Source organism: Ambystoma mexicanum, chromosome 9 (genome assembly GCF_040938575.1).
Source record: "Ambystoma mexicanum isolate Mex_15411 chromosome 9, UKY_AmexF1_1, whole genome shotgun sequence".
NCBI classification, from domain to species: Eukaryota; Metazoa; Chordata; class Amphibia; order Caudata; family Ambystomatidae; genus Ambystoma; species Ambystoma mexicanum.
The window spans coordinates 399,565,559-399,589,738 of NC_090931.1; the positions used below are offsets into that span (position 1 = coordinate 399,565,559).

Consider the following 24,180-nt stretch of genomic DNA (forward strand, 5'->3'; position numbering starts at 1 on the left):
TTAGCGATTTCTATTGATTCCCTTTGTCCCTGGTAAAAACTCTGTAACTGGGCCATAGCCTTTTCCTTACTCTTACCATCTGCCAGGTGTGGTTGTCCAAACCAATGTTCAGCATTTTTGGATGTAGTAGTGGCTTTTAATTTTGAGTGTGCCAGCATCACAAAGAATATCAGTGAGTATGTGTTTAGACAGGCTTGCTTTCAATGTTCACCCATGTTGTGAGCCACACTAGTGCTGTAGCTATGTGATGAAGATTATTCAAGATGGAAGATTACTTCAATAAAGGGCATTCCAAGTTTGTTATGTGCAGAAAAGATGGAGGCACTCTATGGAAGAGTCAACATTGATCTACAGAATTTGTTTGCTGCTATTTGCAGTTTGCGAGCGGACTCCATTCTCCAGATCCCAGCCCCATAGAAACCAATTGAGATGTGCCTTAACATTATAAGCGTTTAACTTTTTTGTTGGTGGTGGACTCTTATGGACCTCACAAAAAACGAAAAAGCACTGCTATGGCTTGAGACATTTTGAAGGCTTGCTTTTCAATATGATGATTCCCACAACCATTTGTAGCAAAACAAATTCCAAAGACAGAATGTTGCACTTTCTCCAGCTGCATCCATTCAGAAAAAAATGTTTTTCACAATGTCTTTGCCTTATCCATTATTAGTACTGGTTACATTTATTTTCAATTCCCTGAGGGTCATAGACTCATTATAATCAGTAAACACATGTTTGAAGAGTTCTCAGTTCAAGTGCTAAAACTACAACGTGGTTGGCATAAGTCTTCTTCTTCCTAAACTGGGTACATTGGGCGTACACAGTTCTGGCGGTGACTGGAGTGCATATGTATGCAAATTAAATGAGATAGGAGCAAGGCCACAACTCTGCAAAAGGTCCCTATTGGTGCCAAAAGCGGCTGAGCGGCCCCCCACCATCATTCCAAACTACATACTTGGCGTTGGCATAGAATAAATCTAATATTTTAAACAATCCTTAAGGGATTCCCATATGTAAAAGTATTGACCATAACTGTTCCCTGTTCACCAAGTCAAAAGGGTTGGACAGGTCCATAAAAAATTAAAAATCAATGGCACCAACCTGTAGAGATGTATTTTTCGAAGGTCAATAACATACGGTTTGGGGCGTAGTTAAATGTTTGAAGTCCTTCCATGAACCCCAGCTGCGTGTCCCTCATAATATTAGCCAGCTACACCCGATCGACTAGATAACCAAAAACACTCTGAAAGCCACTGGGATGTAATGGCAGTGTTATGATGGTTTTAGAGGAGGGAGGTCAATTAAGAGAGGTGGAGAGGGGGTTAAGCAAGCAGAACTGCACGCTGAAAAGTGAAGCATAGGGGAAAACTAAGTCTGAGACACAGGGAGGGGCACAGATGTAGGGAAGAGGAATCATTAATGGTCAGGCTGTGTCAATAAGATTGGATCCTAATTCCCTCCCTACCCTTCACCAAATTATAGTGACTATACAGCGTGTTGTGCAAGGGTTGGCACTGAAGGATGAGTTTTGGGTTTTGGTTAGAGTGAGCCAATGCAGCCTAATGGATGATTATATCTCATACAGTAGCCGTATTCATGTTGCACTCTAAACAGAAATTGCTTGACATACATTCAGCAAAGGAGAAATGTAACCTGAGAATGAAATGGGACTTGAATAGGAAGTTGCGGGTGAATTCCTTAGATACATTGCACGTGATTGAAAAAAAACATGTTATCCGTCCTTAGACTATGGCCAGATTCAGGATATCTCGCAGTTTGAATATTTTTACTGAAAAGTACCATGGCCGATTGAGAAAGAAATCCGATTAAGTGTGCACATTGCAGCAATTGAAAGATGCAGCTGTGAGCACCAGCAAATTACAAACCCACAGGAGGCTTCACAAGGCTACACATATCTGACATGAGCAATGTGCACCCACTGCCCTTTTCACAAGCAAAGGCGCTGATTCACACAAGAAAAGAATAATCAGACACAAATCCCCTAAATTTCCCTTTAACATATGAAACTGTTTTAACATTTTGACCTGAATGTGCTGTTAAACCAGAAGGGAAGTTAACCTCTTTAAAGAAAAACTGTTAAAATAAACTTGTATTTGCTCCTGCATATTTTCGCAGATCGCAAATTTGACTTACTTCAATTTGAAAGTGGATCAAATCGGCAGTGTAGCAAGATTGTTTTTGTGAATAAGGTCACCCCATTTGCTTTTGTTTTTTTTATTTGTTTATTTGTATAGCACATAGACATGGCCCACAGGCATAACAGCCCTGGACATGACGCACACACAAAGGCAAAAAATCTAATCAGATAGAACAAGAGAGTTGCCTCAGTCTGGGGGGACTGGAGAGGGAAGGTCCAGTCAATGGAAAAGTGCGGTTTTGAGGTCACTTTTGGATGTCCAGAATCTGGAACACGCTCTTAAATCGAGGGGAAGGGCATTCCAGCATTTAGGCCTCTGAGAAACTATGGACAGTTTGCGCACAGGAAGCCACAGATTCTACCGACCCAGTAGCTCGGACACTTATCATAGAGGCACTTATGGGTGATGCAGAGAGTTTTTGACAGTTGACTCTGCTCTCCACTGGAATCCAGTGCAGAGCCCTCCTTGCATTAGAGACATGATCAGTTTGTTGCAGGCCTTCCACCGTGAGGACTGCATTACCTGTAGGCAGAGCATTTCCCCTTTGCCATTGCCTTGCAGGAGTCTTGCACAATAGTCCAGGCGAGCTGTAATGATCATCCCTGGCAATCATGGCAAGATTGGAAAGGTTAAGAAAGGGCCTGCATTGTGCTTAGAGCTTCGGGTAATATTCCAAACTAGAAATAAGACTATTAATATGCCACTTCATGGTCAGTTGCCGATCCAGGACAACACCCAAGGTATTAACTTTGGGCACCGTGGCAATGGTGCAAACTGCAATGGTGAAGGAGTGGTATACCTTGTCAAGCTTCCCCAACTGGGGTGCTGTTCCCCCAATCATGAGATCGGTTTTACTGTTGTTAAGAGTCAGGTAGTTTTCAACCATCCATGACTCAATCTAGTTATAGATGTTATTTCCAGTGATGGTGCCTTTTACATGATCCATGGAAAGCGGAATCAGGCACTGCATGTGATCTGCATAGTTTGCCTACGCAACCCCTATTTCCTCTAGCATCTCAAACAGGGGGATTGTGATGATGTTGAAAAGTGTGGGTAAAACACATGCCCCCTGAGGTACTCCACATGAGACCAGGTAATCATCAGCCATAGAATCATTGTAGAATACCTTAGCTTTCCGCTCTGTGAGAAACCTGAAGGTGTCTCCCTATCTCATCCCCATGGATCTGTCATCCAGGTGGGCAGGACACAGAGATCTCTTTTGGACATCTAAGGTGGGCAATAAATATGTCCTAGTGATCATAGACTATGCAACCCGATATACTGAGGCATTCCCAATGCAATAAAACACCACCTAGCAGATCCTTAAGCATCTTCTACCGTATTTCTCAAGGGTTGGTTTTCACAAAGAAATGCTAACAGACCAACGTTCTAATTTTATGAGTGAGTTTATGGCCGAAGTGAAAGAGCTACTCCACATAATTACCTTGCAAACTTCTGTGTACCACCCACCAATTGATGGCCTGGTAGAACGATTCAATAAGACCCTAAAACTAATTGTACGGAAATTATTAAACAAGGACTGGATTGGATGATTCAATGGACATTATTTGCCATAAGGAACAAACCCCAGCTTCCACAGGTTTCTCTCCCTTTGAATTGTTCTTTCGGAAGAGAACCCAGCAATGTCTTAGACATGCTCTGGGAAACTTGGGAAGAACGAGAGGAGGCCCCTATTCCAATCTCACAAACTACCACTCGAATACGAGAACACATGAAAATGGTCTGAGACTTGGTTTGTACCCATATGGGGAATGCCCAGAGTCAAAAAAGGCCACTTATGTTAAAAAAGGTAGATTTAAGATCATTCTCCATATGACAGAAAATACTGGTCCTTTTGCCCACCTCAGAAAACAAACTTGTCTCCAAATGGCACGGACCTTATGAGATAATAGAATGAACGGGAACCTGTATGTGTTAAATAGCCCAACCAGACAGAACACAGAAAGTCCACTTATACCATTTAAGCTCCTTAAGACATTTTATTTATCTACTTATTATTGTTTTCAGTTAACATAATTTTTACAACAAAATATTGCAATCAAATATCAAATACTTCCTTTGTTTTTTACATACTTATCGTACACACAAAACATACATTTTCAGATAATCAGAATACAAAATTCTCATCTCTTTGTACCATTAGAGTCTAAATTAAAAAAACAGACTGAAATCATCATAACATTTCTCACATATAAAAATTGCAAAACTGTTTCAGAAAGTGAAACATCAGCGTTATATTAAAATAACACATATCGACATCTCTTATATAATATCCATGTATATTCTAAATTTGAACATCAACATTGAGACAAGGTAACGCAATTTACCAAACCTTGTACAGAGCATTTATCATGGCTTGTGAGGATGTGCTCAAACAATAGTTCCAGAAATGCTCCGTGGCAATGAAATCAAACTGATGGCAATATTGACTATACAAGGATCGATATACCGGCTCCAGTTTCAGACAAAAGCCCCTTAAATGAATGGAAGGAGAACCCGTCAGCCACACATGCCAAAGCACTAGCCTGTGTGGTTCCTGGGTACATAGACAACTTTAACTTAATTCCTTCCGAGTTGTCTATCCAACAGCAAGAAAACCCAAAAGATGTAGTGATCTCATTTTCTGATGCATTCTCAGAGAAACCAGAAAGAGTAAAAGGTACATACCACTATATCAGAACACCTTAAGGTAAAGTGAATCATCTAAAGCCATGTTGACTAGCAGAATCCTGTAAACAGATAGTGATGGAGGAAGTCAACAAAATGTTGATAGCCAATATTATTGAGCCCTCCTCAAGCCCATGGTCCTATCGTATCGTGTTAGTCACTAAACCTGACCGTTACTGGAGATTCGACATAGACTTCCATAAAGATAAACCATCTTGCACTTCGATGCCTATCCCATGCCACGCATCGAAGATGTAATTGATAAACTCGGAACAGTCATCTATTATCCACCCTAGATTTAACCAAAGTCTACTGGCAAGTTCCTGAATATGGGCGAGATAAGGTTAAAATGCATTCTTAATGCTTTTAGGACTATTCCTGTTTAAAGTCATCCCCTTTGGCCTACCAGGTCCACTAGCCACTTTCCAATGCCACATGGATAGGATCCTACAGCCCTACTCCGATTTCTGTGGGGCCCTGCATTGACAATATTGTCATCTATAGTAAAATTTGGGGGGACCATCTCTTCCACCTTTATACCATCATGAAAGTCCTCAGAAATGCTGACCTAAGTGCTAATCCAGCTAAATTCAGATTTGCGTGGTCAGCCGTGAAATTTCTTGGCTTCTTCGTAAGGAATGGGAACTTACAACCCCAACATGAAAAGGTAAAATCCATCTTAGATACACCCACCCCTAAGAACAAAAGAGTCCTTAGAGCTTTCCTCGGATGTCATGATGCCTGCTCCCGGGGAGCCGGTTCAAGCCCTGCGTCCCCGAAAGCGGACATCCAGTCCCCAAGGAAGGACCCAGCAACCCCATATAGGGGCCCTTTGGACAGTGTCCTGGCGCCTATGGCGCCAGGCTCATAAAAGACATCAGTCCTGGCGCCATAGGCGCCATGCTCATTATGGGAGTGCTTGGGTGCACTTACCTGATGCAGACCATGCTGCAGGATCCCGGCCTCCTTGAGACCTGAAAGGAACTATTTTACCTGTGGGACTAATTTACCATCCGGGCGTGGTCGGGGAAGGATACATACCTGATTGGAGGAAGGATACATACCTGGAACTTCTTCCAAGGCTATTTAAACCCCACCCGAACAGCACAACGTGCTTCGCGTTGTTCTGCATCTAGCAGCTGGACGCTCACCGTGTCTGCTCCTGCATCCTGACTTCTGCCACGCCTGCCAGCATCCTGGATCACCTGCAAAGGAAGAGAAGAAGAGAACAGAAGAAGGAAAAGTCCTTACTTGCTAAATCCGCATCCCGGAGACATCTCGCCGACAATCCTGAAAAGGAAGACTTTAATTTAAAAGCTCATCGCGTCGATCACTGCAGCGCCTCATTCCACTCACCTTTACAGGGCGCTCCATGTTCAGCAGCGATCATCCGGATTCGCAGTCACGCCCCAGCGCCTAGGGAGAAAAAGACCAGAACAAAAGGTGAGAGAGACAAGGGAATAAGGAAATCTAAATCTCCATGTTAAGACTCACCTGTTGATTCATTCCCTCTTCATTTTAGGTCCGCGCCGCATCCTGGCATTTCCGGACCCCGGCCCCCAAGGGGAAAAAGAGACATCAGCGTTAATGAGCGAATGAAAAGACATTACCAAAAAAAACGCTCATTAAAGACTTACCTGATTTCTACAAGGATTTCACCTCTCATCTCGGGTCGGTGCCTGTTCCCCGGCATTCCGTACCCCGGCCCCTATGGGGAAAAAGACACTAGCATTAGTACATTAATGCATGGACACAAGGGGAACCTCTTATCAAAAAACTTACCTGGAAGCCAAGCAAGTTTGGTTCTCACCAATCCGAAAATCCAGTGAAGTAACTGGATACCAACGCGCCCCTGCATCAGAAGCAGGAAGGAGAGCTCGTCCTTCCAGACCCTAAGGTGAGACGCTACGAGAAATCACAGAAGGGTTTCGAGGAGGGTGAGAGGGGAAAGTGGGAGGCCGATTGCATTACCCCGCAGACAGTTAATCCCCTATTTTCGCCAGGCAAGCCAGATTTGGGGGCCAGGTCCAGTCCGTCTTCCGAACCCTGCGCATCACCTTAGAAGAGGTCACAGCAGCGCGAACCAGGCCAGCGCCTCCGTGGGAGTCAGGTGAGCGTGACAGAACGCAAGCCTTCCTACAAATTCCCACCCAGGCGCTATGGAAAGTTCTGAGACTGATCAGTTGGCCCAATTACTGGGGGAATTACGGGCCGAAGTACATGCCGCTCGTCAAGAGACTAATGCCCTCAGGAGGGAATTAATAATATCAAAGGAAAGAACTGATGACCGGGCCAGACAGCTTTTGCAAGGTCAAGCTGGGCAAACTACTCTACCCGGTTCCGGAGGGAACCCCGCTCCTGTGGTTTCCAGTAACCCTGTGCAGATTAATCTACCTGGAAACATGCCGCTGGCCCCACCCGAACGCTTTGCTGGGGACCCCAAACGATTTGCCGTATTCATGAATCAGTGTCGTTTGCACTTCCTATGCAGACCTAGGGCCTCCCCTAATGATCAGACCAAGGTAGCCTTTGTATTGTCATATCTCAGCGGCTGCACTGCCGATTGGTCAGTTCCACTGGTTACTCAAGATGACCCGATTCTCCGTGATTTTCAAAGGTTTCAAGCAAGCATGGAAAGGTTATTTGCTCGACACTCTCAGGGGCAGGCTCTGGATGACGAACTTCTATCCCTGCGACAGGGCAATCAGGACCTCCTACCCTATATTGCAACCTTTAATAGACTAATTGTGGAAACGGGATGGCCAGAGGATAAAAGAGTCACGTTGTTTTATCGAGGCCTTCGCGGAGAACTTAAAGATGTCTTGGCCCAAGTTGTAAATCCGCCCCAAGAATGCACAGAGTATATAGACTTAGTGGTCCAATTGGATCACAGACTTCAAAACAGAAAAGCAGATCGGTCCAGGTTTGAGACCCGAGTGTTGGTCAAGACCCATGCTAATCCCAAGGGAGTTGATGTCTCTGAGCCTATGCAAATTGGAGGGGTTAAAGGACCCTTAAATTAAAAGGAACGTGAAAGGAGGTGGCAGTTAAAATTATGTCTTTATTGTGGGAATTCTGGACACTTTCTACGAGATTGCCCGGCAAAACCGCCCCGAAAGGCGGTAGGAGCCGCTGATAAAAACCATGAAGACTCTGTTTCGGGAAACGACTCCGCCCGACAAGTGTAGGGGTCCGCTTGCCGAGCTTGAAAACAAACTCTCAGACCTCGCATTTCATTGTGCCAATGGTTCTCGTAGACCCAGAACAGCCTAAGCGGTTGCATGCAATAAAGGCATACATTGATAGTGGGGCTATTGGAAACTATGTGGATCGTGAATTGGTCTCTAGGATTAACCTCCCTCTCCGTCCTAAAACCAGCAAAGATGTCATCACCACAGTTGATGGAACTGAAATTGCCTCTGGACTGGTAACACATTCCACTACTGAGGTGACTCTTATTGGTCCCGACGGCCATCGGGAGGGTGTTGTGTTTGATGTAATCAAGGCTCCACAGTTTCAGGTTATTCTTGGAATCCCTTGGTTAGAGACACATAATCCTCAAATTGATTGGCGAGCTAAGAGAATAATCTTCCCGGATTGTACACAAACCTGCTACCCAGAAAACCTGAAGATTAATCTAGCATCTGTAACCTCTGCCTCCATGCAACTACCTCCGGAATACCAAGACTTTCAGGACGTCTTCCAAAAGGAACAGGCCAACACGTTACCTCCTCACAGATCGTACGATTGCCAAATCGATCTGGTGCCAGGTGCACAACCCTCTTGTAGCAGGATTTATGCCCTTACCAAACCTGAGAATCTGCATTTGAGACAATATTTGGATCAATACCTAGCTAATGGTTTTATTCGCCCGTCAAAGTCCCCGGCATCCTCGGCTTTGTTCTTCGTGCCGAAAAAAGAAGGCGACCTTAGAACTTGTATCGATTACCACGCATTGAACCAGATAACGGTTAAAAAACGTTATCCTCTGCCTCTGATCCCTGAACTCCTTGACCAGGTGAAGGACGCTTGCATATACACCAAGTTAGATCTCCGGGGGGCTTATCATCTGGTACGAGTTAAAGAAGGCGACAAATGGAAAACTACCTTCCATACTAAATATGGATTATTCGAATACCAGGTGATGCCTTTCGGATTGTGTAACGCGCCGGCTGCCTTCCAATACTTCATGAATGATGTCCTTCGGGAACTCATCAATGTTTTTGTTGTCGTATATATCAATGACATTCTGGTGTACTCCTCTTCGGAATCTGATCACAGAAAACACGTCAGGGCAGTACTTGAAAAACTGCGCGAACACAAACTATTTGCTAAATTGGAGAAATGTGTTTTCCATACCACAGAAGTCGAGTTTCTAGGTTTCATCCTGACACCCAAAGGAGTCCGAATGGACTCAAGAAAAGTGGATGCCATCCTCAAGTGGCCATCACCTAGCTCTGTAAAAGGGGTTCAAAGCATGCTCGGCTTTGACAATATCTATCGCAGGTTTATCCCGGAATTTTCACGCCTGGTACAACCCATTACTGCACTCTTGAGGAAAAATAAACGTTTTGAATGGTCTGAAGAAGCAGAGCAGGCCTTTCAGGATTTAAAAGCTAAGTTTACCTCCGCACCTATATTGAAACACCCGCGTCCAGATCTCCCTTATGTCGTTGAGACTGACGCATCCAGCTTAGCCATGGGAGCTGTCCTGTCCCAAAGAGATCCCGAAACCAACCAACTGCATCCCGTAGCATTTTGGTCCAGAAAATTCTCGGCACCCGAGGTTAATTATGCAATCACGGACAAAGAACTGTTAGCCATTAAGTCTGCTTTTAAAGCCTGGCGGCATTATCTGCTTGGCGCTCGACATACCATCACAGTGATCACTGATCACCGGAATTTACAGTATTTGAAAACCGCCAAGGCTCAGTCATCACGGCAGCTCCGATGGGCTTTGTTTTTCGCTGAATTTGATTTCGTGATTACCTATTGACCTGGCTGGAAGAATGGCAAAGCAGACGCCTTATCCCGAATTGGAATGGGAGAATCTGATACAAACTCAGAACCAGTACCAATAATTCCCGAACAGAGGATTCTAGGCATGACTTCGTTACAGACGCTTGAAGACATTCAAGCCAGAGTGAAACAACTCCTGGACCATACAACCTTACAGGAATGGATACAAAAGGGATCAGACTTTGCCATAGATAATGGTTTACCTTATTTCCAAGGACGCTTATTCCTGCCACGTAAGGAATTACATGAACTAGTTATTTCCGGTTATCATGATACATTAATAGAGGGACACCCCGGTATTGCCAAGACAGAGGAAAAGGTGAAACGACAATTTTGGTGGCCCTCTTGGCGAAAAGATGTTAAATCTTTTGTGATGTCCTGTGGTGTTTGCGCTCAAAATAAAAGTCAAAAGAAAAGACCAGCCGGTCTCCTTCAACCTCTAGACATACCACCAGCACCCTGGCACACCCTATCAATGGATTTTATTACGGACCTGCCTCCTTGTTCGGGGTACAATACTATTCTGGAAATTGTGGATTTGTTTTCCAAAATGGCCCACTTTATTCCTTTGAAAGGTTTACCTTCAGCTTCTGTCCTAGCCAAAGAATTCCTCGAAAATATTGTTTGGCTACATGGATTCCCATCTATACTAATCTCTGACCGGGGAAGCCAATTCATTTACCACTTCTGGCGCAAATGTTGTCAAATGGCGCAGATCGACGTAAGATTATCGACCAGTCACCACCCCCAGACCGATGGTCAGACTGAGAGGACAAATCAGACCCTTGAACAGTACTTACGGTGTATGTTACAGCAATCTGAAAGCAACTGGAAAGACATTCTTTGGATAGCCGAATACGCATATAATAATTCGGTACACTCTGGAACTGGCCACAGTCCTTTTTATACTTTGTTTGGGCATCACCCTCGAACCTCAAACCTTGACTCACCTCAGAACCTCGGAATGCCTGCAGTGGAACATCTGCATTTTATAATTACCCAAGCCTTCAAAGAGGCAACTACGCATTTACAACAAGCCAAGAGAAAATACAAGGAGAATGCTGATCTACATCGGAGTGAAGCACCTCCGTATCAGATTGGGGATCAAGTTTGGTTAGCTACCAGACATTTACCACTCAAAGGGCCTCGAACTTTTAACCCAAAATATCTGGGACCTTATTCTATTACGGCAATAATTAACCCAGTGGCTGTTAAACTTGATTTACCAGCTAGTATGCGAATTCACCCTGTTTTTCATGTGTCACTTCTGAAACCAGTGGTACCCGGAACCCGACTACTCAAACCTCCAGAATCTATTCTAATAGATGGGGAGCCCGAATTCGAAGTGAAGAACATTTTAGACTCAAAGATGTTTAGGTCAAAACTGTTCTACCTAATTGATTGGAAGGGGTACGGACCTCAGGAGAGGTCATGGGATCCCAGCGACCATGTGCATACACCTCGATTAGTCAGGAAATTCCACCGACTCTTCCCAGAAAAACCAAAACCCCCGGAGGGAACAACCTTGGGAGGGGCCTTGGGGGGGAGTACTGTCATGATGCCCGCTCCCGGGGAGCCGGTTCAAGCCCTGCGTCCCCGAAAGCGGACATCCAGTCCCCAAGGAAGGACCCAGCAACCCCATATAGGGGCCTTTTGGACAGTGTCCTGGCGCCTATGGCACCAGGCTCATAAAAGACATCAGTCCTGGCGCCATAGGCGCCAGGCTCATTATGGGAGTGCTTGGGTGCACTTACCTGATGCAGACCATGCTGCAGGATCCCGGCCTCCTTGAGGCCTGAAAGGAACTACTTTACCTGTGGGACTAATTTACCATCCAGGCGTGGTCGGGGAAGGATACATACCTGATTGGAGGAAGGATACATACCTGGAACTTCTTCCAAGGCTATTTAAACCCCACCCGAACATCCACAGGTGCTTCGCGTTGTTCTGCATCTAGCAGCTGGACGCTCACCGTGTCTGCTCCTGCATCCTGACTTCTGCCACGCCTTCCAGCATCCTGGATCACCTGCAAAGGAAGAGAAGAAGAGAACAGAAGAAGGAAAAGTCCTTACTTGCTAAATCCGCACCCCGGAGACATCTCGCCGACAATCCTGAAAAGGAAGACTTTAATTTAAAAGCTCATCGCGTCGATCGCTGCAGCGCCGCATTCCACTCACCTTTACAGGGCGCCTCCATGTTCAGCAGCGATCATCCGGATTCGCAGTCACGCCCCAGCACCTAGGGAGAAAAAGACCAGAACAAAAGGTGAGAGAGAGAAGGGAATAAGGAAAGCTAAATCTCCATGTTAAGACTTACCTGTTGATTCATTCCCTCTTCATTTCGGGTCCGCGCCGCATCCTGGCATTTCCGGACCCCGGCCCCTAAGGGGAAAAAGAGACAACAGCGTTAATGAGCGAATGAAAAGACATTACCAAAAAAAACGCTCATTAAAGACTTACCTGATTTCTACAAGGATTTCACCTCTCATCTCGGGTCGGTGCCTGTTCCCCGGCATTCCGTACCCCGGCCCCTATGGGGAAAAAGACACTAGCATTAGTACATTAATGCATGGACACAAGGGGAACCTCTTATCAAAAAACTTACCTGGAAGCCAAGCAAGTTTGGTTCTCACCAATCCGAAAATCCAGTGAAGTAACTGGATACCAACGCGCCCGTGCATCAGAAGCAGGATGGAGAGCTCATCCTTCCAGGCCCTAAGGTGAGACGCTACGAGAAATCACAGAAGGGTTTCGAGGAGGGTGAGAGGGGAAAGTGGGAGGCCGATTGCATTACCCCGCAGACAGTTAATCCCCTATTTTCGCCTACAGAAGGATACTTCTGCGAGCCAGGCAAGCCAGATTTGGGGGCCCGGTCCAGTCCGTCTTCCGAACCCTGCGCATCACCTTAGAAGAGGTCACAGCAGCGCGAACCAGGCCAGCGCCTCCGTGGGAGTCAGGTGAGCGTAACATTGGATTAATAGGGTATTACCGTAGGTTTATCCCCAAATTTTTGGACAAGACAGCTCGGCTAACCGATAAACTGAAAAATGCCGAACCACAGTAAGTTCATTGGAATGACGAAGACAAGCTAAGCTATAACATCCTGAAACAAACTCTGTGTCAGAACCCAATCCTGAAGGTAGTCGACTTCTCAAAGGAGATTGTGTTACAGGTGGATGCCTCCCTTACAGGGTAAGATGGATGCCTCCCTTACAGGGTAAGGCACTGTCCTGTTCCAAATATGCGACAGACAGAACATGCCATTCTATACACCACCCTATACATCAAATAGGCTATTATCCATCTCAGGTACTAATATTAGGATGCAAGTTCACGCTTGTCACCGAACACTGACCCCTAGTTTGGATTAGACAACCTAAAGGTTGCAACCCTCCGGTCATGCAATGGTTTCTAGACCTACAACCCTATTGTTTCACGGTGGAAACCGAAAAGAAAAAGACCAGGGAAATGTAGATTTTATTTCCTGGTTCCCCTGAGAAAGACATGTGGCTACATCTCATGGAGGAAGGGTATGTGAGAAACCTGAAGGTGTCTCCCTATCTAGTCCCCGGCGATCTGTCAGACAGGTGGGCAGGACACGGCCATCACTTTTGGATCCAGTTCCTGGAGGTTGACCAGTGCGGGAGGATCACCTGGATGGGGTGTCCTTTGGGAGTGGGAGTGGGACATTGGCAGGTGAGATGCGGTACCCCCCTTCTTTATACACCTTTTCCCCATTCTACCATGTAGGACATTCAAAAACAACGCCACCCCTTTTCTGACACAAGCACTTTCGTACAACACGACCGACAATGGACTCCAACCCGGGCTATTTAACTGGCATGTCCCAATACCAGGGTCAGGCAATTGAACATAATCACACACCCCTGCTGGCCTTTTCCCTTCCACACAGGGATAAAGTGGAGCAGGAGAACACATGATGAGCAAGGAAAACTGCACAACGTGAGAGCTCAGTATGTCAGTTCAAGAGGAGGAGAAAGTTGATAAGAAACCAAACTGTGTTGAACGAAAAGTAGCAAACTAATAATTGAACTGTGAACTGATTAAAGAGCTATTATAGGCCCTTTTTATTTGACACAACACCACTAGGACTGCCTTATTATTATATGATGGTCGAAGCTTGCTCCCATCCTAGATCTAGGCTTAGATTAGGTGTTTTTCCACCCTGCAGTTCCAATTTAATAAACACCACAAACACCCACCTTCAGATGAGTGTTTGTGTATGTGGTAGCCGATTGACTGACCATCTCCTCTTAGCCAATTGTGGGCCACTGGAAGGTCGGAAGCCAGTACCCATCAAAGGCACATATACAAGGCTCCTGCCTGAGCCTGAGCCTGTCAGAGCCATAAGGACTGGAGGACTGGGGACCCCACACATTGTTGTCTTACTGAACACTTCTTGATTTCCCACACCTGCTGATTATCCGACCTCGCTACTTCCCTCTCACCCGTATTTAAGTAATTAGTCACTCACCCTAGTGTGGCTCTTTGACACATGTGCTAACGAATGCCCTAATCCTCAATGCACATCGGTATCTAGTGTGCCCTCATGTCAGCTAAAACCTTCAGCACAATTGTAGTACTACTGCCCTATAGCCCATCGTGAATAACCACCAGGCGTCTCATACCAACTGCCTTATCGCCATGACTGTAAGGAAATCCATTTCCATCCTCCTGTGGATCTCACTCAGAACAGCCCTACTAAACATCATGCTCATCTGTGACACTAGCACTATATGCAGACTGAAGAAGTGTATAACTATGCAACCGACATATTTTGGCACCTCTCCACCTAGTAAGCAAAGCTCATTCCTCATGATGTCCACCTCACTACCACACCATGGTACTATAGTACCAACTACATCCCTGTCTCCATGGCCAATTGCCCATCACACCACATCTAATGCCATAGAAACCACCTCTACCAACCCATATGTTACACACAGTCCCACCCAAAGGACACATCAACATGCCTCATGACAAGTACCTAACAATCCCTGCCCTACAACAACTAGGAACCTCAGACTAGGATCCAGATTACAACAGACGCAGCCACCATCCCTTTCACCAAGGGTAAAAGTATACTCTAAACCACTACGTAATAAGATTCAAACTGCCAAATCACCTTGTGTCATACCTATCTTCGCTTCCACCAACCTTAACAATATTACAGCACCGTCCAGCAAACATAAACATCTCCCCCCTATCAAGGGAGCCATTATAAATGCTAGGTCCTTATTAGCACACGGCTTAGACATTGCTGACCTCATTACATCTAACAACCTAGACCTACTAGCCATTACCAAGACCTGGCTACACGCTGCTGCTGGTCTGTCTCTATCCTTAGACATCCCAGAGAATTACTATATCACCAGACTAGACAGAGAATCTGCCAAAGGGGGAGAAGTTGTGCTTATCCCCAAAAGTCATCTTGCCCTCAGAGCCTTGCCCAACAAACATTTCCCATCAGCTGAACTTCTCTCCATAAATCTCCCTCTCTCTGCCACAAGCACACTAAAAATCCATCTGGTGTACAGACCCTTAGGCCCCATATCTACGTTTGAGGAAGATATCTCATTACTTCTCTCTGCCGACACCAAACCCAGCTCACAAATACTATTACAAGGCAACTTCAATCTAGGCCTCCAAGACACCTCTGACAAAGCTGCTTCATCATTTGCCAACTCAATCTCAGAACTTGGCTTCTCACATCGGAGCACCATACCCACACACAACAAAGGGAGAATCCGAGATTGGATTGCGGACCTGAATTGCCAGACCACGGTACTTGCCAAAACACCTTGTGCTTGGTCGGACCATCATATTGTCTCATTCAACTTGCAGGCCAGCACCCCCTCCAACCTCACCAGAATACTGGAACCACCTACTCTCTTCAGAAACACTACAAATAACACACTCGAGAAAGTACTGCCCCTTATAAAACCCATCCTGAACTACACTAACACAAGTGCTGACCCATCCTCACTAGTTGACCTATATAACTCAACTCTCAGACACGCCTTTGACACAATAGCACCACTGAAGATGTGTAAAGCCAAAGCTCAAGCTCATCTCAATTCTTGGTTCACCATTAAAATCACTATGTGATAGCAAAAGACGGGCAGAAACCACATGGAAAAAACATCCCACAACCTCCAGTAAAGACACTTTCGTAAAAGCCGCTAGCGAATACAAAACAGCCATCCTCCAAGCTAAAAGTGAGACATACAACAACAGAATTTACAACGACAAGTGAAGCTCCAGGGAACTTTTCACTATTCTTAGGGAACTTGAATCACCTGTTCCAGCCATTTAAACATGTTCTAAAGAGAAATCATGGTGCACTAAAATCCAAAACGCCCTCCTCAACAAAATATCGATGCTCCAAACCAAAATAGAAACTAAAAAAATGTATCCTCCCACAGTTGAACCCTGCAGCCAATTCAATTTCACTCACCTCTCCATCCCAGAAGTCGAAAAGCTAATCATTAGACTCAGACTCTCCAGATGCAAGGGAGACATCTGCCCGCCTAATATCATCCAAGAGGCAGCAAATGACTTGGCCCATTTCATAACCTCCTTTATAAACAATTCTTTCAGGTCTTGCACAGTCCCAACTTATCTTAAGGATGCTTCAGTACTTCCTCTATATTGAAAAAACCTAACCTTGAGCAAAACGTTCCCACTAACTACCGCCCCATTTCTACTGTACCTTTGCTGCTGAAAATACTAGACCGGGCTGCATATCTTCAAATCCAGGCCCACTTAGAAACTCATAACCTGCTTGGCCTACGGCAATCAGAGTTCAGACTCAGATATGTTACAGAAACAGCCTTAATAAACCTGAAGACACACATGGACGAACAAATAGATAAAGGTAACCTACCTATTCTGTTATTACTAGATTTATCGGCCACAATCGACTTGGTCAATTAAGAAGTACTATACACCCACCGGTCAACTGCTGCTCATTTCTCCAACAAAGCCATTGCATGGATCCAATCATTCCTGAATCAGAGGATAATGAGGGTCTTTTCACCAAGCGCCTCTGCAGACCTAGCTGAGGTGACCTATGGAGTACCTCAAGGGTCATGTGCATCACCAACGCTTTATAATATATTTACTAAGCCCCTGTTTGATGACCTTGACCATTTGGGTGTCACCTACACTAACTATGCAGGTGACACCGAAATTCTCATTCCCATCACTGGGAACTATGATCTCGACTCTAAACTGCTGAACAAAATCTATCTTTTCATCCAGGCATAGATGGCCACACACGGCCTCTGCCTCAACGACGACAAGATGGAATTATTCCTCATCGGCTCCCAAACTAAACTCAATAAACTGGACAACAATTTCAAAGCCTTCAACATTGACGTCAATATTATACAGGTATCCAAAGAAGTCAAATCTCTGGGATTCTAACTGGACTCCTCTTTAACCTTGAACGGACAGGTTAAAGCTACTGCCTCGGCCACAGCCTGCACGTGTAAATTAATAAACTCCTGCATACCTTTTCTAACAGCAGCCAACTGTTTGACTCTGGCTAGAGCTCTCATTCTTTCAAAACTCAATTATTGTAACACACTTTATCTAGCAACATCAAATAAAATCGAACTAAAATCCAAACATTGCAAAATAACACCCTCAGATTGGACCTCGACATTCGCAGATTTCACCATATCTCAGTCACAAGGCGCAACTAGAACTGGCTGGCCATCAAGAGCAGAATCTCTGCCAAAATTCTAGGCCTTACCAATAAATGCTTAGCCAACTTAGCTCCCAAATATCTGATGTGTTCATTCTCTAAAAACCTCTCTGATCGCCCTACTAGAGGGACCCACCAGAATTGCTTAAGAGTCCCTGGATTCAACCTCCAAAAATCAGGGTGCTGCTGTTTCCCCGCATTACCCCCAAACTCTGGAATTCCCTACCTCCGCACTTAGAGCTGTACCTTCTTTCTTCTGTTTCAGAAAGGAGGTAAAAACAGGCTTCTCATCGAAGAACAGGCATAAAGCTCACCTTTCTCTTGTACTCCCATCATGTACATATCTGTATTTGTGCCCATACTACCGATATACCACTACGTACCTATCTGTATGTGTGCCCAACTTGTACATAATGTATATACCATTGCTGTACCTATCTGTATTGCCTGTACCCTGTTAACTGTTTCAATGTTGATGTAACCTAATGCGCCTAGATACCTGAGGGTTTGGTGCGCTTTATACAAGAATAAACTAAACTAAACTAAAACCTTGAACTGTGATTACTTGTGTCTGTCTTTGCTGTTGCCACCATGAGTTCCTTACAGCTCTGACAGAAAATAATTCATCCACTATGTAGCCTCAGAAGAAAAGTGGACTGAGTTCTGTAGTCTTTGGACAAGAATGGCATGGTCCACAAGATCGAAAGCAGAGGATACATCAAGTAACATCAGAAGCATTGTGCTCCTTTTTTTTAAAGTAATGTCAAATATTCACCTTCAGATCTACAAGGTGAATTAGGTGCTGTGAGCGTTCCTGAACCCTAATTGCTTAGGCCCTTGTATGTTATGAAGTTCCAAGAATTCTTGGATCTGAGTGTATGCAACTTTATCGAGACCTTTTAGCACAAGTGGCATGTTGGAGATTGGACAATAGTTTTCTGGTTGAGCAGGATCCAGGGATGATTTCTAGAGCAATGGAGACATTCATGCTTGTTTTATAGAAGACGGGACCATGTTTTCCTGGAAAGAGAAGTTGACAAATTGTGTGATTAGTGGTATCAGCTGTGACGCACAGGCCTTGACAACTGATGCAGGGCAGCTATCTCGCTTACATTTGGTGGGTTTAAGCTTGGTTAATACCGTGGATATCTCCAGTTCCATCATTGCCTCGAAAAGCGAATAATGGAGCCTGAGGTGGCCGGAACAGGGTATTAGTGTCCCTTGAGCTACCCATGGAAGTGTGTTTGGTAATCACACTTTTTATGAATGTCTCCAGTCTTTTTATCATGGCTTCCTGAAAAGCCTCACACCATCTAGCGTCTTTAGTGATCTCATTCGAGACAGGACACTGATTTTCGAGTTCTTTTAAACAATTTAAAAGCTCTCTGGTGTTGGAAGACGCACCATCAATTCTGTTGTCATACAAGAGTTTGTTTGCCTCACAGATGGCGATTTTGTGAGCTTTTGAAGTGATGCAATAGTTAATTTTGCTATTAGATGACTCATTATTTTTCCATATCTGGTAGGCCCTCTTTTTGGCGACCTTTTGTATTTGAATGTCAGCTGAATGCTATGCTTTGGAGTGAGCAGACATTTCTAAATGCATTTTCTCAGGTGCAACATAGTTAACTGCGCTAGTCATCGTTGACTGATATGCTTCTGCTAAATCAGCCGCCCTGTTAAGGTTGGCTATGTTATCAGGAGTGGTTGCCAAGTGCGGCTCCAAGACAAGGAGGGAAAGCTTTCGTATATACCTATATTTGGATCAGCATGTTTTTTTTTTTGGGTTTGGATAATACACAGCAGGATAAAATGCACATAGGAGCGGTCTGACCATGGGCAGAGCGAAACCACAATGTTTTTTAGCTCAGCATTATGCATGGCAACCCAGTCAAGTATTCTTCCCTTGTTACGGGTTGCTATTTTTACATGTTGCTGGATATCAAGTTTGATCAGCGTGGAGTTATCAAGATTGGCCATGTTGTCTGTCGGGCCTGCCAGCACTAGACACAAATCCCCCAGGATGATCAGCTTAGATGAGGGTTTTAAGAGGGTGAGGATCACATCATGTCAGGCATTTTATCCAGGGGTCGATAGAACAGAAGGATGTTAATAGTGGTTTTAGGGTTAGTAGCTAGTTTAGCTAATATTATTTCCCAGTTTGCCACCGTAATACCCACAGTTTGCTGGATTCAAAGAGAGGCACTGTAAATCAGGGCTACCCCTCCCCCTCACCCGATATATGGTCTGCACGCAAAATATTGTATCCTGAGGGAACTGCTAGGAGAGACAGATGGTCCAGCGGCTGCATGGAACTGTAAGGTTATTTAGCGTGTTACAGCACAGAGTACAGCACAGAGTACAGCACTACTGCACAGGATAAATGTGTAGCATGTTTTTTTTTATGCAGCACCACTGCATGGGTTTGGTGCATTGCTATGATGCAGTTGTTTCAAGCTATGTGTTGCCAGTGTAACATGGACATATAAGTAAGGGCAGGTTATTCAGTCAAAAATGATGTTTACATATAAAATGCAAATACATTTTTCACAGTTAAAAGCACACATCTGTACCTTCAAAATACACACCATTCCTCACCTGAAATGCCTATGTTGCAAGAGACACATTTGGTAATTAACAAACTAATATCACTAACAAGACTAATAATTATAACTCATTAATAAAAGAATGTGTCTTCACTGCAAAATGAGGCCTACTCTGAAAATCAGTTTTAAACACACATTCAAGTTTTTTTTTCTTTTGCCTTTCTGTGCTCTGTCCACAGTAACTGCAGGAAGCAAAGACTTCGAATAAGCAGGGAATCAGTTTGTTACAGTTGCAACTGTAAAAAAAAAATAAGCCATTGTGTAGTGAGGGAGGAGATGACATGATAGAATCTTATTGGACAAGCATTCGGTAACCAAGTTTTCCTGTAGAATCTTGAAAAGGGGGAGAAGGCAGACGATTTTGGCAGAGCTGGGAGAAGGACCTTTTTGGCTGGCTGGGCAGTTCATAATTGAGGGAGAAGCAGATCCCAACTACATTGCAGAAGCTGGGAGTTCCAGGCAATAACGCCGGTTTAAGAACAGATGCCTGATTTCGCTGAGGGTTCTCTTCAATGGATAAAGGCACATTCAGAAAATGAACAGCCGGAGAAAAATACATGTGGAATAGATAAGGTAATTACTCTGCAGCGTGTGGGGGCAGTGTATGTGTGTGAAGCTCTTCAGTCAGTGTAGGAGAGGGAATTCCAGTGTTTTATCAACATGTTTAAAGTTGCGAATTAGACTGCTCTTGTCGTTCTATTCTCATTTTGTTACTGACAACATTGAGTGTGCCATTTCATTTATTTCTGTAAAAAAAGTCAATTTTATAATACAAAAAAATATCTGAAAGCAGACGGATAGTGTGTTTTATTTTTCTCTTTCCTTTGTGGTGGGGAAATGTTTAAACGTGGGGAAATGTTTAAACAGTGAATTGTCATTTTTAAGGTAACTAAAAAATAAGGCTTGGCAGTAGTTGTGTGCATGATTCCATTCAGTATATAAGTGGGTGTTTTCTGGACAGAACATAATAAGTGACTGGGTGTAAAATAGCCTTTTGCTGAAGGTACATGAGTCAGCAAAAATTAGAGACCCGGGACATAGTTCACTACCGTATATGAGGTAGTGAAAATTAGCACATATAGCTCACTGTTGTAAATAATTCAGTGGGAATCGCCCATGGTGGCACACTAAAACTGAAGATGTGGTATTTCTGAAATGTAGGCCTGAGGTCTCTAGTGATCACACGAAAACTCTAAACAAAACAAGGGGTTCTGGATATTGGGGGTCACAAATAAACCAAAGGAATTATGATCACCACTATAGATACATACCAACCGCGCATGCCATCTAAATAGGTCTGTGTGCTGAAATAATGCATATGCACTGTGTTATTGTTATACATAGCTCGATCTGAATGATTATTTTGGCAGTAAGAAAATACCATCAGGCCCCAAATCTCCACAAAAATACCCAACAGAACCAAGTCTCGGTGATGGCACATATGTCAATATTGTAATCTTTAATATATTCTGCCACCTCTATGGCGTACTGACCATCAAACGAGTATTCAACAGAATTCATTTCAGGATGCTGAGTCTTTGGATGAGGGAAGATGATCTGGAGGGGGTATGTTGTCGGCGGAGCCGGCATGGGGATCATTGTCAGAGAGAAGTGGCCTGCGCGTGGTAGTAGAGACCATATTGTCTGACACTGCCTGAGCCTTCTGTGTGATATGAAGACCTGAGGCTTTACTAATATCCCCTCAGCCACTTGCTTGTATGAGTTTACCTGTCATAGTGGACGCAGTGGTAGGGAGGCCATTGATATGGTTGGTTGGGTTGTCCTGCGTGATTGGGCAGAAAACCTCATGTTGTTTCTTAAATATCCCTCTCTGTTCCACTATATGAGGATGCCGGGTGTTGGACACCCTACTAGAGGCAGAACAAGGCTCAAGGCGCATGCCTCAGTATTTCTGCAGGTTGTCATCCCAGAGCCTTGAAAGCTGCTGCACGAGCTGACATTATACTGTCAAGAATATGCCAACACAAACACAGCAGACAAGATGGTACCTAGAGCGTGTGGGCCTCTGTAGACTCACTTCCGCAAACCGGATGTAAAAGGCTCTAACCGGCCTTACAAACGCACTGCTGACGTTGTTTTAAGGCTTGTTATGCTGGAAAAAGTAGTTCACAAGAACGACAAAAAGAAGCAGCTCTTGCTGTAAGGGCGCAGTGCGGATCGAGAAGGCGTGCAAATTGTAATACCAGAAATTGCGGGTGATTAGCCTGTTACACTAATAGAGAATTACAAAAATCAGCAATCTAAAAAAAGTTCGAATCTAGCTGAAATTGAACAGTGTTTTTCTTTAACTGCGCCACAATGGAATCTGGCTGAGATTACACAGTGTAAATTACACAATACTAATAGTGCAGGAGCACTTTTAAAAATTGAATAGAAATGAATGTAAAATAGGAAGCCTAAGTATATGTTTAAAAATGTGAAAAGTTGTCAAGAAAACTATAACAAATAAAAAATAAAAATAAAAAAAAAAGATAGTGCAGGAGCAACGTCAGAAAAGTAATTTGGCAAGCAGAAAAGCCAAACACTGTTGCTCGCAATTTATGAGTCAACCATACACAATTGTCAGAAAGAGCTCAGTAAAGCAATTCAGTCCTTTTGAGGGCGGGCGAGTAAACACACGCCCGCCCTCAATTCCATACACCCCTCATGTGAACTCCCCAGAAATTAACACTCCAGTTCTCCGTATGCAAATTCGGTGTTACTGGAAGTGGGCAATTCCCCCGCCCACTATTGTACAGATGTGCAGTATTCCCTCACAATCCCCTATTTCACTCTTTTACCCCATGTTCAGTCCTCAAATGCGATTAGTTGGATTGCAGTGAAGGTTGGGGGTGGGGGTGTGGGGTGGGGGTGTGGGGGGGGGGTTAGGCTTCCTTACATCTTGAAAGGGCTAGGATCTGCTTTCTCAGCCTTAAATGTGCAAATTGATTTGGCCTGCAGTTGAATGCCTGGGTGCACATAATTGACTAATTGCATACTACCCAATTATTCTTAATACTTCTCTATTTCACTTTTACTGCCATAGGCGTTGTCGACTAAAATTTACATTTTCAGCTCTGAAGCAGACTTTTATTAATCAGCTTCAAGTGGTCAAATAATGGCACAAAAGCGTCAATGGATGTTCCCAATGTACAATTCTTCCGACATTAGACTTCGAGAAATAGCCAGAGCGAATTACCTTTCAGGCCACAGAGAGCTGTTCTTACCTCTAGTGGGAGGTTCCATGCAATGTAAACATGAGATTTGTAATCATCCATCCAGACCTCAGCAACCCGCAAAGCGTTTCTCTTGGTGTAGAAGCCAATGTTATTGTTGTAAGGTTTTTTCTTGCGTTCAATGTGAGCGACTCTTGAGCAGGTGAGAACTTCCATGCTTCCACCACACAGCCAGACCTGGACGAAGCAAGACAGCAAAAGGCATGTTTAAAAACCCCACACAATTTAGAATTTAATTCCAATTACACCCTTACTGGTACATACGTGATTCAGCAATCTGTCTGTTTCTGAAATGGGTGTACCCCTTAAACTTAAATACCCAACCTGGGGATCTACAGATGTTTTGGTTTACGACTCCTATGATCCCACACTATTGACTATGCTGACTAGGGCTAATGGGAATGTAGTCTAAAACATCTGGGGAGCGACTGGTTGTAGGCCCATGTTTTAATTGATGTGTCTGGGTCATTAATATGTACCCCCGGTTTCACTGACACATCGATGTGCATCAGCATGAAGCTGATGAGCACAAGTGCAATTTTGCCTCCAACTGCATCATTACCAGCGTTACCCATAGTGAGGACTACTAGGTCCCAGAAACTAGGCCACAGGCTTGCTGGTAAAGTCACTGCAGCTGCTCTTTGTGTGTGTGTTTGTGTGTGTTTGCGTGCAAGCGCTGTGGCTAGCTACCACAGACTCTTAGTACTGGTCATCGCCATTGGCAGAGAGACTTCAGCCAGA

The 24,180-nt window shown here is 44.4% G+C and overlaps 1 protein-coding gene across 1 annotated transcript in view; it reads right to left on the reverse strand.

Moving 5' to 3' along the window:
• The window catches only part of GALNT17 (polypeptide N-acetylgalactosaminyltransferase 17), a 2,143,439-nt gene that overhangs the window by 365,887 nt on the left and 1,753,372 nt on the right, over positions 1-24,180 (reverse strand). Inside the window, exon 7 of the mRNA XM_069614885.1 lies at positions 23,431-23,616. Coding sequence (XP_069470986.1) covers positions 23,431-23,616 — 186 coding nt within the window. The remainder of the gene's footprint in view (positions 1-23,430; positions 23,617-24,180) is intronic.